The sequence below is a fragment of the Mixophyes fleayi genome, chromosome 8 (genome assembly GCF_038048845.1).
Source record: "Mixophyes fleayi isolate aMixFle1 chromosome 8, aMixFle1.hap1, whole genome shotgun sequence".
NCBI classification, from domain to species: Eukaryota; Metazoa; Chordata; class Amphibia; order Anura; family Limnodynastidae; genus Mixophyes; species Mixophyes fleayi.
Window position 1 is genome coordinate 67297105 of NC_134409.1, and position 19594 is coordinate 67316698.

The 19594-nt window shown below is 37.5% G+C and overlaps 1 protein-coding gene across 1 annotated transcript in view; it reads left to right on the top strand.

The window, feature by feature from the left end:
• The window catches only part of HMCN1 (hemicentin 1), a 295243-nt gene that overhangs the window by 248287 nt on the left and 27362 nt on the right, over positions 1–19594 (top strand). Inside the window, exons 90-97 of the mRNA XM_075182670.1 lie at positions 339–509; positions 3394–3564; positions 5621–5791; positions 8599–8769; positions 9812–9961; positions 13326–13463; positions 17901–18022; positions 18142–18379. Coding sequence (XP_075038771.1) covers positions 339–509; positions 3394–3564; positions 5621–5791; positions 8599–8769; positions 9812–9961; positions 13326–13463; positions 17901–18022; positions 18142–18379 — 1332 coding nt within the window. The remainder of the gene's footprint in view (positions 1–338; positions 510–3393; positions 3565–5620; positions 5792–8598; positions 8770–9811; positions 9962–13325; positions 13464–17900; positions 18023–18141; positions 18380–19594) is intronic.

The following is a 19594-nucleotide window of genomic DNA, read 5'->3' on the forward strand; positions in this document are numbered from 1 at the left end:
CATCCTCTACCGCACCCTTCTCATCTCTCCTCTCTTTTTAATATTCACCTTTAGGCGGATTTGCCAAACCGCCCCCCTTTTCACTATCTTTCTTTGTAGTTTCTCGTTTTCTTTTCATTGTTGTAAAATCAGGTCAATATCTGTATCGTTTATTTTTTCTAATGGACGCTGTTTGTTTTATTACCTGTACATTTATATACTGTTTGTAACACATTGCATCATTGAATGATCTGTACCGTTAACCCTTGGAAAAATAAAATGTTACAAAAAAATGTAAAAAAAAATAATCTAAAACATTATATTACACCTATTTATTTAAATACTTTAATTTATTTCAGTTCATGGTGCATGGAGTTTATGGCAAGCCTGGGGTCCATGCAGCAAGACATGTGGGAAGGGAACTCAGACACGTACAAGGCTCTGTAATAACCCCCCGCCATCATTTGATGGATCGCATTGTGAAGGACAAGACACACAAACACAAATATGCAGTGACAGACACTGTCCAGGTAAAGTCACAACATTTGTTGCTCATAGTTGCAATGTGTTGTTACCATGACTATGCTAAAATGCACAACATTCCTTTATAATATTGTAAGTTATTTCATTTGAAAATCATTTTTTGGATTGTGCATGCAGAGCTAACATTAATATTTGTGAATAAATATTGAATCATGGGCAAATTTACATTTCATGCAAAAAGTAGGTAAAATTACTGGTAATTGCTGCTGAATAATTTACCTGATGTTGCACAAAAATTATTTCCAAAATCTGAGCAGAATAGGCACTTATACAGCTGTTTCCTGTTTTCCTGTTTTAAGCGTATCCTCTACATAATTGTTCTGCACTTGCACAGAAGCGTAAGATTTTTTTGCTCAAAAAAAGGCTTACTAACGGATGCACGTAGTCAACGTTCAGCACAGGGCATCAGTTTCTAGTGCACTGAAAAGTGCTCTGATGTCACCTGTGTCTCCTGCACTAGCAAGGATTCTAGTCTAAGTGCTTGGGCTAGATCTGGCGGCATTACAGTGGTACGGACCCAGCAATACTAGACAGTTGTAAAATATAGATGTAAAAAAAAGCATGGGGTTCCCCCCTCCAAACAATGTTAACAATTGTGCTGCCAGTCTAGTCCCAGTAGGAGCAAAATTAGGAGGGGGGGTCCCGCTGATTTTACTTCAACCAGTTCTGGGTAAACGACAAGAACTTGAATGTCTTGCGGTTTTTTATAGGCACAAGCCTATTGGATTAAAAGCTTACAAGATTTGGTATCAGATCCAGGGACAATACGAAGCACTATATGAAAATTAACAAATGGGATAAATTTATTCTCTTGTAAACGTGTATATGGACTGCATATAATTAGATACAGAAATCCTCTCTCTATAACATTATTAAAGGCTCTATAGAGGATCTCTTCTTACAGAGATTACAGAGATAAGATAGATAATATCTCTGTGTAACCCTTTCCTTTTAGTGAATTATATTGTTGTTATATTAATCCTACTGATTAAAAGGATTTCCTAATACTGATTGTGAAGTAATTTTCTCTCCCGTATATAATATGGGTAGGATATAACGATATCACTCATATACAAAGCACCTACTAATAACTCTATATATCTATATACAGGAGGGACGGAGTGTTCTGGCAGTGTTCTGCTGGTTTTAACAGTCATTGTTAATTTTGGTTATTCATTTCATTTACAACTTTTAATATTTCACTACTCTACATATGACTATATGTTATGATATTATTTTAATGCATATTAATAAACTTTAAGTATGTTTTATATCGATCTATTATCCTTTGAGTGCCCCAAAAACACAATTTGGTTCTCTGTAAATTTGTAAATTTAGCACTCTGTGTGGTGGCACCACTTCTAGGTTAGTTGGCTTCATATATATATAAGACCATTAAATATATTTGAGTCAAGCGATTTCCTAGAATGTATAGGATGTTCCTGGTGCGATATAGGTGTGTTTGTTCAAATTAAGATTGGATCCCTTACATATGATGAACACATATATTACTACAACAATTTTTTTTTTATTTTTTTTATTAAACTTATGTGGTATGCACGAGAAGGTGGTTTATTTAAATTTTACTTCGTGGCACTACATGGCTTAGCGGGTCCTGGGGGTCAGGGCATGCTGGTGCTTGTGGTTCTTTTGGCTGCCATGCGTATGCTGGTGTTTCAAGTTCTACAAGCACCAGTATTTCCAGGCTGTTAATGGCAGTTTATTACTTAAAAATTAACTTTATTACCCCACCCACCCCGCTCTTCCCACACCCACCACCCAGTCGTGTGGAAAGAGCCATAGAACTTTCAGTATGGGGCTGGGTAACCCTATGGAAGATGGTGCACTTTTTTTTTTGTGAACCCCAACTCTCTGGGATCCAGCCCCATGCTGACCAGCCTGGCATCACGGCAGGGAGATGCCTGCTATAGTGCAACAGCCCCCGCTGGCAAAGCCTAGGGCTCATTGAAAGAGAATCGGGGAGACCCCATGCTGTTCTCTCCTCCTGATTTTTCTCCAACCATTATTCATTTATTACCCCACACCCACCATTTAGGGGTGTGGGAAGAGCCCTTTTGGACTAGGTATACTTAGAAGTGGCCCCAATATTTTTATTTGTGAACCCCATCCCCCTTAGGGAATCCAGCCCGATGCTGACCAGCCAGGGGCTGGTTTGTCATTATGGCAGGGAGACCCCACTCTTCCCCCTTCCCCCCTGATTTTGCCTCTACCAGCACTAGGTTAATATTGTTGGGAGCAGAGGGGGGTGCGTTTTTTAGTTATTATTTCATTTTACACTGTTTTGACCTGGCAGGTTGCCGCAGGGGTTGATAGGTACGTATGTATCCTGCAGTGTCCTGTGTAGTAGAGCAGAGAGGAGTGTAAAATAGATCCGTAGTCAACTAGGAACGTATCTTGAGATCCGTTCCTTGTTGACTATGTGTGTAAAATGCCTATTTGCATGGAGTTTTACTACTCCCAGTAGATTTGTTCCTTAATGACTCAGGTCCATAGAGCAGATGCTTTAATTCACATTCTAGAACTTAAATGGGGTAAATTATATGTCATATTAATTTTTATTTTTGTCTCAGGTTTAGCTTCAACACAAGAGGCCTAATGAATTCCTCTTTTCAAAATGGTTCTCTTGTGCAAAGGTGAAATGTATTTTCTTTTGTTCCCATTTCTAATTATATTTGCAAAGTACCTTCTCACCGAACCTTGCACTTCTTTAACAAAGTCTGTAGAGCAGGCACTTTTATTGAATTGGAAGATACTCTGCATGCAAAGTCTTGAAAACTGCTTGCACAAGTTTGAATAGGGCCCCAAGTGATGGTTACTCACAATTCCTATGTTTTCTTTTCATTTATCTAGTGGATGGTAAATGGTCAACTTGGGGAGGTTGGACAACTTGCAGTCTATCATGTGGCGGAGGTCTTCGACAAAGGTCTCGGGAATGTTCAAATCCAGCACCACAATATGGAGGCCACAAATGTGAAGGAAAAGAGTTTGAGAATGAGCTTTGCAACGATGACTTGTGTCCAAGTAAGTTTTTCATTTTTCACAATAATAGCTTATAAAAACTCAAGCTGTGTACTTGCTGCATTTATTGATTATTCATAAGTGTGGGTTTGAAGATTTGCTGTATATCGTGCAAAGTGCACCTACAAATTTGCTTTTCACCTGAAGTGCAACCAAAAGGCAACAATTGTATCCCATTAATAATACAGGATGAGACATGATCTCTGCCAGTTTAGAGCCCTTTTGCAGAGTGGAAATGGTTGTGCATCAGCAATGAATGCACCTATAATGTGCCTCCTCAACAACTTATCTCATTTCAATATGTGTGCTCCACAAAAGGAAATTAATTTTTACACAGCCCTGCTAAAGTAGGTATAATGGTGCACCTATTCCAGTGTTGGCTAACCTGTAACACTCCAGGTGTTGTGAAACTACAAGTCCCAGCATACCCTTCGAGCAATAAGCTGCTATAAATTGGCAAAGCATGCTGGGATTTGTAGTTTCACAAGACCTGGAGTATCACAGGTTAGCAAACACTGACCTATTCCTTACTTGAAACAAATTCCCTCACTCCTTCCAATTACAACCATCAATTGCTGCAAATTTCTGCTCCTCTGCAAACATTGCCACCCTACTCGTTCAATTTATGCATTGTGGCAGAAATCTTGGTGTAGTCATGCACTGACTGTTTTGTGCTTCGTAAACAAGGCAGTGGATGTTTGTGCCATTTCCAATGAAGTATTAATGAAACACAAGCTCTTTGCACTCTTGCCTCCACAAGTTTTGTAATTATAAAATGAGGCTGGAACAAGCAGCTTAATTTTAACGTAGTTTGCACCTTTAATCACCAAAACAATTTTTATTTTTTTCATACATTGGCTTTGCCAGAAATAACTTAACTTAAGTCTAACTAAGCAAATTTGACATATTTTTTTCAAAAGAGATAAAACTTTCACTTGGTTGTATATCAGATTTAAAACAATTTTATTCCTTGGACACTAGATATGACAAAACCAGAAAAAATAATAATAGTAATTTGCATGAATTCTTCCCAAATAGTTATTTTAATATGCAATAAGCGCAACACCAGAAAATGGTCCCAAAATTGTATTTTTTACCCCTTTCTTTCCAATTTTGTTTCACATTTTTTTATTGTATTTTTGTAGCCGAGGGAGATCTTGACAGGTCACCTGAGCCAAATGCTTTGTGGGGGTCTTACATTTTTGATTATATATACTTTTTACTATACTAGTCTCTGAAAATTAGACTGTGCTGTGTAAGTTACCACAATGGGACCTAGCACTAAAATGGGAATATGCTTGTATAGCAGTCACTAGAATGCCTTCTGCTTTGGAAACAGTTGCCAGAATGGGATCTGCATATATTTGTTAAATTTATTGGGCTCTACTGTGTATACAAGTTAACTGAATGGCATCTGCTTTGTATAATAGTCAACATAATTGCATTTTCTGTAGCAGGGGCTTTCTTTATGGAAGTTTCCAAAAGGCAATTTCTTTTTTAAATTACCAACCACAGCCGGGCTCTGCTTTGTATACTAGTTAGCAGAATGGGCTCTATGGTGTACACTTGATGGCGTGGTCCTCACTTTCCAAGTCTCAGTTCTTTATTTCTCCTTCCACTAACTTGGTTTCTTCTCTGTTTTTGCTTCTTAGTTTTCGTTTTTTTATATTTCTTTCTTTTTCCTAAACACTGTTTCTATTTCAGTGTTTTACTAGTATAGAAGTTTAATAAAACTTACATATAAAAAACAATGTGCTCTATCTCCGTCAGTGAATTTATGATTTCAGTATACCAATAGCAAGGACACTCTTGCAGATGACATTCATCATCATTGTTCAATAATCCTATTAATGCTGGAAGGGTGCAGAACGAAAATAAGGAAAAATAGCAACATTGACATATCAGTCAAAGTAGCACATAACCAATCCAACACAATTGTTTGGATAGTACTGTAAATGATTATTTATCTAAGTCTTTTCATTTTAGTTAGGTATGTGTATTATGTAGACTTTGTGGCACTGCAATCTTTCATACACTCAGCACAACTTTTTAATTGCAGTTCATGGAAACTGGAGTCCATGGAGTTCATGGGGAAGCTGCAGCCGTACATGTAATGGGGGCCAAATGAGGAGATATCGGAATTGTGACAATCCTGCTCCTTCAAATAGTGGCAGAGGCTGTACTGGCACTGACACAGATATACACAAATGTAACACAGACATGTGTCCTGGTAAGTATCCTCTTGTTTCTTGATGAGGTGTTGCTTCTTCTATCAACACCAGAGTCACCAGTGTTCTAGCGCCCTGATGTGGACATTTCTTGGGATCCCCTATAGACTGCACATGTCATATGGGACCCCAGGGACCAATAGGAAGCTATTGGATGGGCCACCATAGTCTCCACTGCTTAGACTACAAGGAAGGCTCAGGTCTGAGTACTTTGTAACTTCCCCCTTTGGAATCTCTGGTCGCCACACATTGCAAGTGTCCATTCTAAAAATGATAAAAGAACAAAGAGAGGGTACTTTTCATATTATAGAAATAAACTCTCCTTGCATATATAAAATAGTCTGGATTACAGTGAATTCACTCATTTTATATTGAATTGCCAGTGCCAAACCACTAAGAGACCCATGTAGAGTTGGACGTGTGTCTGCTTTATTATACGTCAGAAATGTGTATCTTTTTTCAAAAATGCACATTTCTATACTGCTTACGGACACCAAAAAGGATGCAGATTTCCATATGCAGATTTTGGCGCATCTTTCTTTCTCCTGGAGAGACAGAATGGTGGAGGGAAATGGCCTCATTTACAGTTAGGATTCAGTACAGTTTGAAGTTGCAGATTTGCACCATGAATGTTGAGCTGTAGGAGTAGGCAAATGTGAAATGTAATTCAAACAAAAGGAAAAAGTACCCAGCGCTGGTTGTGATTATACCTGGTATATATCTCTGTTAATATTATTAAAGCAGAATAAAACAATTGATTGATACACACACCTGCAGCCAGCCACAAATGACGAGTACTGGTCTCGTCAAACTTGAACACAGAACTAGCAAAAAACAAGTGTCAGCGCTAGTATGTAAATAGTATCTAATTTTATTAAAACATATATAAAACCTTAATATTAATTATAAACATATCCGTGGATCAAGTCTGGATACTAGAGCATTGTGTATGATATTAATGCTCTAGAGATAACTGCGTAGATTAATTGAGAACATGTAGTCCAAATAAGTTCCAAATAAGCAGTCACCAGGAGTGAGATGATATAAACGCAATCCGAAAGTTATTCAGGCAATATTTCCCTTATTAGGGTTGCGAAACTCCTTAGTAGGACAAATTGCAAGTATACATAGTCATTTGTGGAAAAGATCAACTATTGGATGAAGCTCTCACGCTCCTAGCACCTTACGTGCAAAAAAAGTGTCATAATCCACATATGCAGAGTACAATACCTTGCTGGAACCAGGAACCACTCCTAAGCTCTCATAAAGGGAATCCTCCTGTATCGCTATATTCTGAAATCCCACAGCCGTGGAAACATTTTTTTGTTCTATAAGTCCGATCACTGCAGTGATTAATAATGAAAGCGTGCATACACGGAGGATCTCAAAAGCAGGTGTGTCCAACAATTCTTCCACGTCCTCTGACGTGTTTCTCCGCCTCCAAAATGGGCGGTTTCATCAGAGGTAAGAGGTAAGACACTGGTCCATGTGGAAATTTAGAAGTGACGGTATGAAAAATGCGATGGGATTTTAAGTCAATGGAATTTTATAGTTTTACAATGAAGGCTGTAGGACAAGTGGAGGTATGGCATACCACTATATACACTCCCACTTCCACCACTGGTTATTAATCAATTTACATTTATATAATATATTTTATACCTTGCACACTGTTTCACATTGTTTTCAGTGTCATAGGCTAGTAACTAGAAAGACATAAAATGCCAAACTATTGTAGCTAAAAATATAGGGCGTAGTGTTAACAAAATGGACGTAATTAATATTATAAACGTAATTTATGTTTAAAAAAGTTAGGCTTTCGTATTAATGCCAATATGCTAAGCAGTACGCATCTTGTAGGTAAACACCAGAAGCAGATGTGCCCGGTTTACACCAGGCACAAGTCACAGACGCATACCTCCTATTTGTGCTCATATTTTTATGCATTTGTTTTATGTGCAACAAATGTATTCACAATTAAGCATCAATAAAACTTAAAAGAAAACCCTCTAATATAGCAGATTTAACTTCCCGTCTCGTGTAAAACAAAAGAAAAGAAAAGTTTTACTAAAAGCACACAGAAAAGCATAACATATGCCTGAGCGAAAAAGAAAGCACCAATCAGCTTTAGCGGTGCAATCACAAGCAGCCATTCTGGTGGTTCCATAGTGCCTTAGGCCGTCATCAACATCATATACTATTAACACCTTCCCCATACCAAAAATCAAGACTTTCTCAGCCATATTTACATCATGTTCCTGGTCTGCATCTGTTCAGAATTGCACATACATGCCCTTACTGTACTCCGCCTTTGTTAGATTCCTCCCGTCCTGCTTCTCATACAAGGTATCCCACACAAACTGGCACAGTACTCACTCTGCATCAGCCCTACTGTGTGTGACAAGATCTAGGGATCCACATAGACTGTCACAGAGGACAAAATGGGCCTTAAAGAGCAGTCTTAATATGACATCACCACAAATTTATCCAGATACTTATATTATTTAGAACACAATGAGGATAAAATAACTTTATGTATAATTATATAAAGTATTGTGCCAGATTGTAGTAATGTATTTTGTGCTCTGCCATATTGGATACTGACTGGGGATGGAGAAGACATTGTGACGGGTATGACTTTATGATTTCACATACAGGGTCCCATCATAATTTTGCTATGAGACCCAGACATTTCTAGTCACTCCAAGGGATGTCATATAACTAGATGATTACCTAATTAACATAAAATTGGGTACAGTGTATAAATCTGTATACAGTACAATCAACTCCATATTTGATTTTGTTGCAGTTGATGGTAATTGGGGTTCATGGGAAGCTTGGAGTAAATGCTCTGCTTCTTGTGGAGGTGGACAACAGATTCGGACACGTTTATGCAAACATCCTGTCCAATCTAACAATGGCCGGACCTGCCCAGGAGATTCCACTCAACTGCTGAGATGTCATATTCAAGCTTGCCAAAGTAGGTTCAGTTACTAAAAGGCATTCTCTTTGTAACACTTGCATGCTTTAGTTCAGGGGTTACACTACTACAGTATCAAATGAAACGTCACAAGTCTCCAGACTTATCTGTTGCGTCTGAATAAAATACATTTTTTTCAAAATAAATAAACTCTAGTGGGAAAAAATGGCAGGTAACTATTTCCATAACGTTACATGTGTTTTAATATGAAAAGAGTAACAACCTAAGTTTATAGGACTCTTTAACAGTAACAAAACCACAGCCTTGACCTAGGAAAGACTAAAATGAAGATCTATCCTGTTAAGGTATATTATATGCTCACTCGCATAGTAATATTTTTTTCTATGTAATCCATTGCATTCTGACTCTATACAGATCTGGAACAAAATAAATGTGCAGTGTGTATCTTCCTGTGCAATACACTTTGTCTGCACAGATGGGTTTATGGAGAAACAGACCATGCAGGTTACATAGAGAAACATGGTGCACACACGTTTCATTTCTATTATCTGTTTCTCATAGTATATTGCATACAGACCAATGATCTTTATGTACACTCAATTTTCTAGGACTCCTTTGACTAAATTGTATGCTTATTTTAATCTATACCTTGTAATTTAATACATATGTATTGTATAAAAAAGAATCATAAATTGCTTGGTTTCATTTCCAAATATATAAACACTACATATTAATATGAAAGTCAGTACATATAAATCACAGATTCATTGGTAACAATGCATGTTTTACAGTAGAACCGACACAGTGGAACACAGAACACAATGGATTACACATGGAAAAAATACACATGTGTTAATGAGCCCTGAGATGAATATGTAATGAAATATATGGTGATTTGAACTGTACATGTAACCTTATCTCAATGCATCTTGCATTTACAGTATTAAGATTAAATGGGAGCTTCTGTATTTTTGTGGAATTTAGTAACATAAGATAAAATATTAGCAGATCAGCAATCTAAAATAGTATTTACCATTTCCTTCGCTTTTCTCTTACTAACTGTCATATTTATAATGTTTAGTAGCAGCTCAGTTTATAAGAGGAACCTTAGTGGGAACGATCAATGATGTTGACTTTGGCATTGCACTTCTTAATGGCACAATCACCAACTCCCCTGAGTCACACAGTATTACAATGAAAGCAAAATTTACCAACATCCCAAAAAGTCTGGGTGAGTATTTATCTTCTGAGTAAGGTAACATTTGACGATTCACAATTATTTATCTACAGTTGGTCAAAATGTTTTTTAATACATATTGCTTTATATATCATCAATGTTAAATGGTGAGTGACACACAAACACAATCACTTTACATAAAATAAACACTGTAAAAATCACAATAAATCTGAAATAACTGAAGAATGGATTTTTGATAATATACAGTAAATATAATGATATAATGATATTTATACATTTCAATTCTCTTGTATCTACATGGAGTACATAGCAAATAGAAAATGTAAAGATTGAAATATCAACTAGTCTGACCTGATAGTGAACCATATCTTAGTGAAGTTATATGTATATCTTAGTGAAATTATATATATATATATATATATATATATATATATATAATTGTATACAAAACAAAAAGACAGTTGTGAGCGCTTATCCTTTACACTGCATATCTGTGTGTGTCTAGCAAAATGAAAACATGAGGTATTAATTCATATTTTGATCAAAACATTTAAGCCTGCATCCCAGCGTCAAGGGCTCCTCATTATATGCAGGTCCTACACTGACCTATATGCTTTAAACACCATTAAAATGCAGTTAAGATCAGATGCAATCACCTCCCAGGTATAGGGGTTTACATCTAGCAAGGGCTGGCTTGTGAGCCACACCCAAACGTGCCTTAAATAGGCTTGATGGACAGCTGCTATGACAATAAGGCAATATTTTGAAACAAAACCAAAGGAAAAAAAAGCCCACGCTTGATATATATAATTGTATACGTATATACATATATATGTATATATATATATATATATATATATATATATATATATATATATATATATATAGATAGATCCTAATCATCATTTTGCTAACTGACCTTCTCCTTGGCTGAAACTTCTTAAATAATCACAATTCCATGTAAAGCCCATTGTAGTGCACACCTTGAGGTTACATGACCGAGTTGGCACGAACTAATACCGACACTTACCCTGTCAGCATTTGCATGTCGGCAGGGTAAATGCCGACATTTCCATTTGAGCTGCTCTGAGAAAATGCCCACAATGTGATTGCTGACAGTGAAAATGGCAACAATCACAGTGCTGACATTAAATGACCAAAGCCTGCATGTCCAGCAGCTATACAGCCAATGGACCCGGAAGCACAAGACAGTGCTACAATAAAAAAAATGAACACAGTAATAACAGTTAAAAGTATACTCCCTCCCCTCTCCCTTCCAGAACACATAAAAACTTGTGCTGGCAGTAACAGACCCAACAGCAATACGACCACTGCACCCACAAGCCGCCAGCGCACAAAGGGTTAAAAATAAATAAACCCCCAATTAGATGAATCCTTGTGATGCCAGCCTAGTGCTGGTAATAGGAAAACCCCATGATTGTTGTCTCCTCAATTTTACTAGAACCAGCACTAGGCTCTGCTAGTCGGGATTGGTGGCACTATAGCAGTACCATAATGACACTCAGCCACAGGCTGGTCAGCATGGGACTGGATTCCCTAGGGAGATGGTACCCCTCCCTAGGGATACCCAGCCCTGTGCTGTAAGTACTAGGGATCTTCGCACACCCCTGGTCAGTGGGTATGGGGTAATAAAAGTGTTAAATGTGAGACACACACTATTTTTAGTTGGTGCACTACAGATCCCAGCAAGTTCAGGCTGCCATTAATAGTCTGGGTATGCTGGTGCTTGTGTTACTATAAGCACCTGCATACCTATGACAACCAGCATGCCCTGGAACCCAGAGCCCACTGCGACCTGTAGTGCACAAACCCAAAATTTCAATAAACCATACTCCTCGTTTTAACCATAAAATTTATTTACAAATAAAAACCCCAGTAATACTTACCAACATCTTTGCCTGATTCATCAAGGTAAGTAAAGCAAGAAAATGAGTAACTTTGAACCCTGGCAAAACCATGTTACAATGTAAGGGGTGTAAGTTAGTTTATCATTTTGCACATTAGGAAAATACTGGCTGTTTTTTCATGTAGGACACAAATAATTGATAGCTTTATTTTTACACTGGACAGTTGATCTACGACAGTGGGTCAGGAAACAGGGGTAAATAACCCCAAATGAGGTAAAAATTAAATTCCTGCGGGTAATGCTGCCGATTCACATGCTGTCAGTTGGATTGTAGACCCCTTTAAATGTAAAATTGCTGTTGTACCAGAAGAGCCTCAAGGGTTGGCAAAGGCACTTCTTGAGCTTCGATGCAATAATGAAGCACGTATTGCATTTGGAAACAAAGCAGATCTTTTATATTTTTGTATGTCAACAGCTGCAAAGGCATTCAAAATTGCACATGAGGAGGCAGGCAAAAAGTTGCTGCCTTTTGCAACAACCTACCTTTGAGAACAAGGATTTTCCACTCTAACGAACATAAAAACAAAGCAGACAAATCGATTGGACGCTGAAGACTGTATCCAAATTGCTCTGACATCAAAATGCCCCAATATTGATGCTCTCGTATCAAAAATGAAGCAACATTATTTCTCCAAAACTTGAAAGAAATTTTGTATAGATTCAATAATATGTTGAAATCCAATAATTAATTATATATGATTTCCTTTCTTTCAATTTAAGGGGGTATCGTCGACGTATCTAAATATATTTGGGGGTAAAAATAAAAAAAAGTTCCCTGACCCCTGAGCTAGGAAATGCTCTACCCCAATTATAAATCTGTCCTCACATTTAAATTTACCTCTACCTCCAATACAACATGGTTTTGCCAAGGTATAAAGTTACTCAGGACCATCTTTGTTCTTCATCTGTAAACAATCCAAATGTTGTAAGCTTTAGGGATACATATATCTTGTAAGCTTTAGAGATCCACATTTCTTCTAAGCATTCAATCCCCAAAAAATCCCAAAGATCCTGTAGCTGTCTAAAACATAAAACATGGATATCCTGCATAGATGCCTTGTTTTCAGCACCCTCATAGGCAAGTGCAGTCGGAATAAATGTGCCTAGAATACCTTTCAGTATCCTGCAGAGTGTGCAGTAGAGCAGAGCAGACCTACACCTGAATTCATCAGCGCACGTATCTTCAGATCCATTCCTTGTTGAATTTGGAAGTACGCAGAAACGATTTATGTGCATTTTTCAATAAATGCACGTTGTTCTCAGTATGCGTACCTTGAATAATCAGGCCCAATGTATCTATAACCTCTCAATTGTTGTCTATTTCTGTTGCCTGTTCTGAAAAACACTTTAGAACCTTCTGTAACAACAAAACGTTTTGAATTTCGACATAAGGTATTTTGGTATTTTAAAGATTAAACAATTGGATCATTTGTAAGATGATGTTTTGAAAGGATTTCTTGTGCAATTTAGGCCCCTCTATGAGGAATCTTGCATCTGTTCTGAATCCTATATATTGGACAGTAGCGAAAGAGATTGGAGAAGCAGTGAATGGATTTACACTCACAGGTGGTGAATTTAAAAGAGAATCTCAAGTGGAGTTTGCAACAGGTTTGTGTGAGCAATTTTTATTCATATATAACCAGCAAGTATCCCTTCTCCGGCCTGAATTTTCATTTTCTGGAATCCTAAGCCATTATTTCTGTACCGCCACATAAACCCATCTTTCTTCTACGTGGCTCTCCATGGTTCACCCTACAACATCCCATCTTTAAAAAGGATAAGTAATGTGATATACTCCGAACTAATTCTGACTAATTCAAATTTTACTTCTATCATCGGGACTATGTGGCTTTTCCAAAGCAAGCTTACTGTTCCTAGAAAAGCAGAGCATTTTAATTTATGATCTTTCTGTGTTAGATCATGACATGTTATACCAACCAATGGTTGGAAATCTAGGGGCAATCTTTTTAGAGCTTTACAGAGCCACAACCCTATCTTGGAAATACATTTCTTTATATAAGTTCATATTTGTTTAAACTTTCACATAATGCAATAACTTTTTTCACGTCAATCATATACACAAAATGTGCAATATTAGGAGAGTCGTTCATTTTTTATTACTATCTAAGTACACTGGCAATATAATCTCATTAGTACACTTTAGCTGTAGGACTGATCATAACTATAAATACATTGCACTGCTGGTGATTTTCAGTCCTACAAATCAAATATTACTGCAATTAGTAACATTTTGTTGCTGGGACATAGTTAGATGGCTATTAGAGTGCTGTGCTGGGAAGATATAACATAAGAAATGCTTTTAGATGTTAGTGGACATGTGACAAAAATGTCGTTGGTGTCATTCCTAACCTGCAACCATATTCCAAAAGTCTATGAATTTTGCTAGTGCAAGTCAAAACAAATATTTATTTCTTGACATTTTGGGATGACCCACTGATAAGCTAATGGGCCCATGAAAACAATGCAGACAGGTTGAGATATTGAACAGCTTTGGCTAGCCTGGTCATGTCACTGCCTTACATCATAGATGGCTTCTGTGATGTCACTCAGCTGGGGTATAAAGTTAGTGCCTGGCACAAACTGTGAGCAAGTGTGATCTGTACACAGTATATTCACTACTTTATATTTTTACAAATTATACTTCTAACAAGTTTTACAAAATGTATGAAAATAATGTTACAATTAAAATTGCTATACATTTGGAGTATATGTGAAAATTTATGACAGGGTTCTGTACCAAATTTGTATCTCAGAGGTTACACCATATTCCATCAGAAATACCTTTTTAATTTTTTACTCTACCCAAACTTTTCATTTTGTTAGCATTTATTTTTGGGGTAGGTAGGGCTTTCTTCTGGAACCATAGTAAAGTAAATATTTCATAATTTATGGATGTTAAATGTAAAAAAGTTGTAAGAATTACTTTCTTCTTTCATTAGAATATTAAAATACTCCAACTCTGGAAATGGGGGGATGCAGTGATACGCCATACCGCCACTTCTACTACAGCATTTGTAGTAAAACTATCAAAACCCATTGACTTGTTTTCCTTACTGCCACTTATTAATTTCCATACCGCCACTTCTAAATTTCTACTTCATATATATGCTTTGTGAAAAAATCAGCCAGCGCTCCAAACTGAAAAATAGAAAATTCTTTATTAATTATTTACCAACAGATTAAACAATACTGACAACTGCTTTTTCGATTCAAGGGGATCTTTGTCAATTATAGAGGACTTACTGCTAACACAGCTAACACAGCTATATGACAATAGTAGAGTGTATCAAGTATATATTTTTTTAATACCCCCTCTGTTTTTACCAGTGCACACTATATGGTATTTTTTTACTAAACTGCAGGTTTGAAAAAGTGGAGATAGTGCCTACAGCAACCAATCAGATTCTAGCTGTCATTATGTAGAATGTACTAAATAACTGATAACTACAATCTGATTGGTTGTTATAGGCAATGTTATGGGGCTGGAAGAAGGCCTAAGTATTAATTGTGGGTCCTATTGATTTAACGCTGGGGCTGGTTGGAATTTTCTGAATGTACCCATTATTTTTTCCAAATGGGGTCCCCAACATTCCAGGATCCAGACAAGCTGCAACTAAAGAAATCAGCAGCCACAGGTGGTAAAAGTGACAAGAACAGGTTGGAGATTCTGTCAAATGTTCTGAGTCTAGTGCAGGCTTGGCTAACCTGTGACACTCCAGGAGTTGTGAAACTACAAGTCCCAGAATGCTTTGCCAATATATAGCAGCTTATTGCTGGAAGGGTATGCTGGGACTTGTAGTTTCACAACTCCTGGAGTGCCACAGGTTAGCCAAGCCTGCACTAGACTCAGAACATTTGACAGACTCTCCCACCTGTTCTTGTCACTTTTACCACCTGTGGCTGCATATTTCTTTAGTTGCGGCTTGTCTGTATCCTGGAATGTTGGGGGCCCCATTTGGAAAAAATAATGGGTACATTTAGAAAATTCCAACCAGCCCCAGCGTTAAATCAATAGGACCCACAATTAATACTGAGGCCTTCCTCCAGCCCCAACATTAAAGTAATAGTATTCCCATTTACTAAACCTATTTCCCTCCCTCCAGACAGCCCATGCAATAAATTAATTGCATTTACATATAATAAATATACCTATTTCCCGCGACCGTCACTGCCATTAAATAATTCATATTCACATGTAATAAATAGACTTCATGCTCCTTAAACTCAGCCCCACATTAAATTAATAGCCCCCAAACCACTCCATATTAAATTAATAGCCCCCACTATAAAATTAAATTGCCCCACCTTCATCCTACAAACAAAATAGCACCCATTATTTACTGATATGACCTCTGGACGCACTTATAACAATTTTCTTACACGTTTATGAATTATGGTTTATGGTTTATTTATGAATGGGTGAAAGGGCTTGTTATCACAGGTGGTAGTCATAATTCCTATGACTAAAATGTAGACACCAATAACAGTGACACAAAAATCTCAACACATAAAATAGTGATAAGTAAGAAATACAGTAAATGTTAGAAACAGTGACAGTCATTAAATACCAACACCATAAAAACCTATATGTAAGAAATGCCAACAAACATAAAATAGAGACAGTGTGATTGCTGACACTGAAACTGCAGACAGTCACACTGCCGGTATTAAGGGGGCAAAGCGAGTGGGTCCGGCGACTATACAGCCACCGGACCTGCCAGCTGTATACAGTAAAATTCAGATGAATAAAATAAAGAAAAAAACGTGGGGTCCCCCATTTAAACACTATTAACCCTAGCACTACCAGCCTACTGTTGGTTGCTGCGATATCAGAGGGGAAGTGCTTGGTGTCCCCATGATTTCACTGCAACCAGCACTAGGCAAACCAGCGGGGGTGGTCGGCTCTATAGCAGCGGAACACTCGGCACTGGGCTGGATTCCCTAGGGAGTGGAGTCCGCAAGAAAAATTGTGTGGGCCCCCCTCTAGGGAAACCCAACCCAGTGCTGAAAACACTAGGACTTCCTACACCCATAGGGCGGTGAGTGTAGGGAAATAAAGTGGAAAAATAGAATAAAAAAAACACCATTTTAGTTTGTGGAATTTATTACTACTGGAAGTAGCACCTTATATTATTATTTGGATATCTATTATATTAGTTGCATAATTTGGAACCATATACAATATAATATAAATAAATATTAATTTGAAGAGATTTTCTTGTGTGGGAGACTGTACACATCACTTATGTTAACTACTAGTTCCAGCCAGTCCAGGCTGCCTTTAACAGTCTGGGCTTGATGGTTCTTGTTGAACTACAAGCACCAGCATACCCAGGGAAGCCAGGGCATATTGGCATTTGGAGTACCACAAGTGTCACCATGCCCTGAAACCCAGGGCTTGCTGCGACCTATAATACCACAAATTAAAATGTTAAATAAAACACAACACCCTCGTTGGCACCATATTTCTTTAATAAATATAATCAAACCCCTAAAATTAAACACAACATCCTCGTTATAACCACATGTGTTTATTAAAAATAAAAAACTCAAATACTTACCATCAGATGTCTTTATCTGTTCTTCTAAGTTTGCAATCCAATAATACTTGTAACCATGTCAAAAACAAATCATATTATTCCCAAAGGTCCTGTAGCTGTCCCCAAAATAAAATCATTAAAGGCCCAGGAGTAGATTAAAAATAATTAAGCCCAAAATAAATTATATTCCAAAGGTCCATGTAAATATCTTCTTGTCTTCGGTCAAAAGACGCCATATTGTATCCAAAAGTCCTTGGAAAATCTAATTACTTTATCTACTATAGTGTATATGGGTGGGAACTCCACGCTTTTAAAAAACAAAAAAATTATTCATCTGATTTTTACTATATACAGCAACTCGCATTGCCCCCTTAATGCCGGCAGTGTGACTGTTGGAATTTCTGTGTCTGCATTAATACTGCCTGCATTTTATGTGTGTTAGCAATTATGCCAACAATAAATTATGTCTTATCTAAACCTGTAGGAGAAATCATGCACATCACTCATATTGCCCGTGGTCTGGATGCTGATGGCTCCCTTCTACTGGATACAGTGGTGAAGGGATATGTTCAACAACTCCAGTCTTCTACTGACATTAAGTTAAAGGTAAAAGAAACAGTATATTCTGATTTGCAAGGATATGTTTTCATATTTCACAATTCAACTGACTTATAACTAACATACATAGTGGAAGTAATTTTATTTACACATATATATTTTTTTAGGATTATACAGAGGATTATGTCCAAACAGGCCTTGGACAACTTTATGCATACTCAACGAGAATGTTCTACTTGGATGGAGTTAGTGTACCATATGCCTGGAATCACACTATCAGTTACGATCCCAGCCATGGAAAAATGCCTTTCATGGTGGAGACATTACATGTGTCTTCTGTAGAAGCAGACTACAACCCACTAGAAGAAACTCTTGGCTTTCAGATTCATGCTTCCATCTCCAAAGGTATGGCTACCAAAGCTAGAATTAAAAAAGGAGGAGAGAAAATATCAAATTGCTATTCAGTTACAGCTCACATATGTCTTTTGAGAGTCATACTGAATGTCTAGAATCATTTGAGAAGTGTTTGGCAAATTCAAGTTTTCTTTCTCTCTGTGTTTACCTCCACTTTTCATATCCATTGCTGTTTAGTTGTCTGTTAATAATTTGATGATAGTGAAACTGTTCAAGCAATTAATAAAATTGAATCGGTGTGTGGTAGCAGCGTGTAAACCAGATTACATAGGTTTAGGCCTAAAGTTGGCCCATGTTTGAGTGTATAGGCCATTTGAGATACTCATGGGCAGATTGGGAACTTAAAGTGGCCTGGAAAAAAATCTGAAAGTGGCCTCATGTAGGTGAGGCCAAAATCAACTGTAGGTTGGTCAACACAAAAATAGGTGCAGTTTGCACACTGTTAGCCTTAGCTATAACAGTGATAAGTGAGGACAATATAACATGCAATGGTTGGCCATACAATCCAGAGAGCATCCTAGTGACTGTCATATAAAACAGACTGCATCCAAGTGATTACCACACAATGCAGAAAGCATCCTTGTGACTGCCGTGCAATACAGATAGAATCCTAGTGGCTGCCATACAATACAGACTATATCCATGTGAACTATATACAATGCAAAGAACATTCTCAAGACTGATATGCAATACAATACATTTTTGTGATAGATATAGAAGACAGCATCAAAGTGATCACCTTAAAATACAGAGAACATCCTAGAAGCAAGAACATCATAGCCACTGAAATACAATTCAGAGAGCATCCTTATGACCTATATATAATACAGAAAGCATCTGAGTGGCTGCTATATAATACAGAGAGCATCTGAGTGACTACCATACAATACAGAGATCATCCTAGTGACCTATATAAAATACACAGGGCATCCTAGTGACTGATATAAAATACAAAGAGCATTTAAGTGGTAGATGTACAAGACAGCAACCGAGTGACCCACATACAATACAGAGAGTATCCTAGTAGAGAGAGCATCATAGTGACCAATATTCAATACAAAGAACATCCTAGTGACCAATATATAATACAGAGAGCTTCCTAGTGACCAGGGCCGGATTAACCATAGGGCTAACTGGGCTACAGCCCAGGGGCCTATGGCATCTGGGGGCCCTTGAAAGTGAGCACTTTCACTGCGGTCCTTCCGC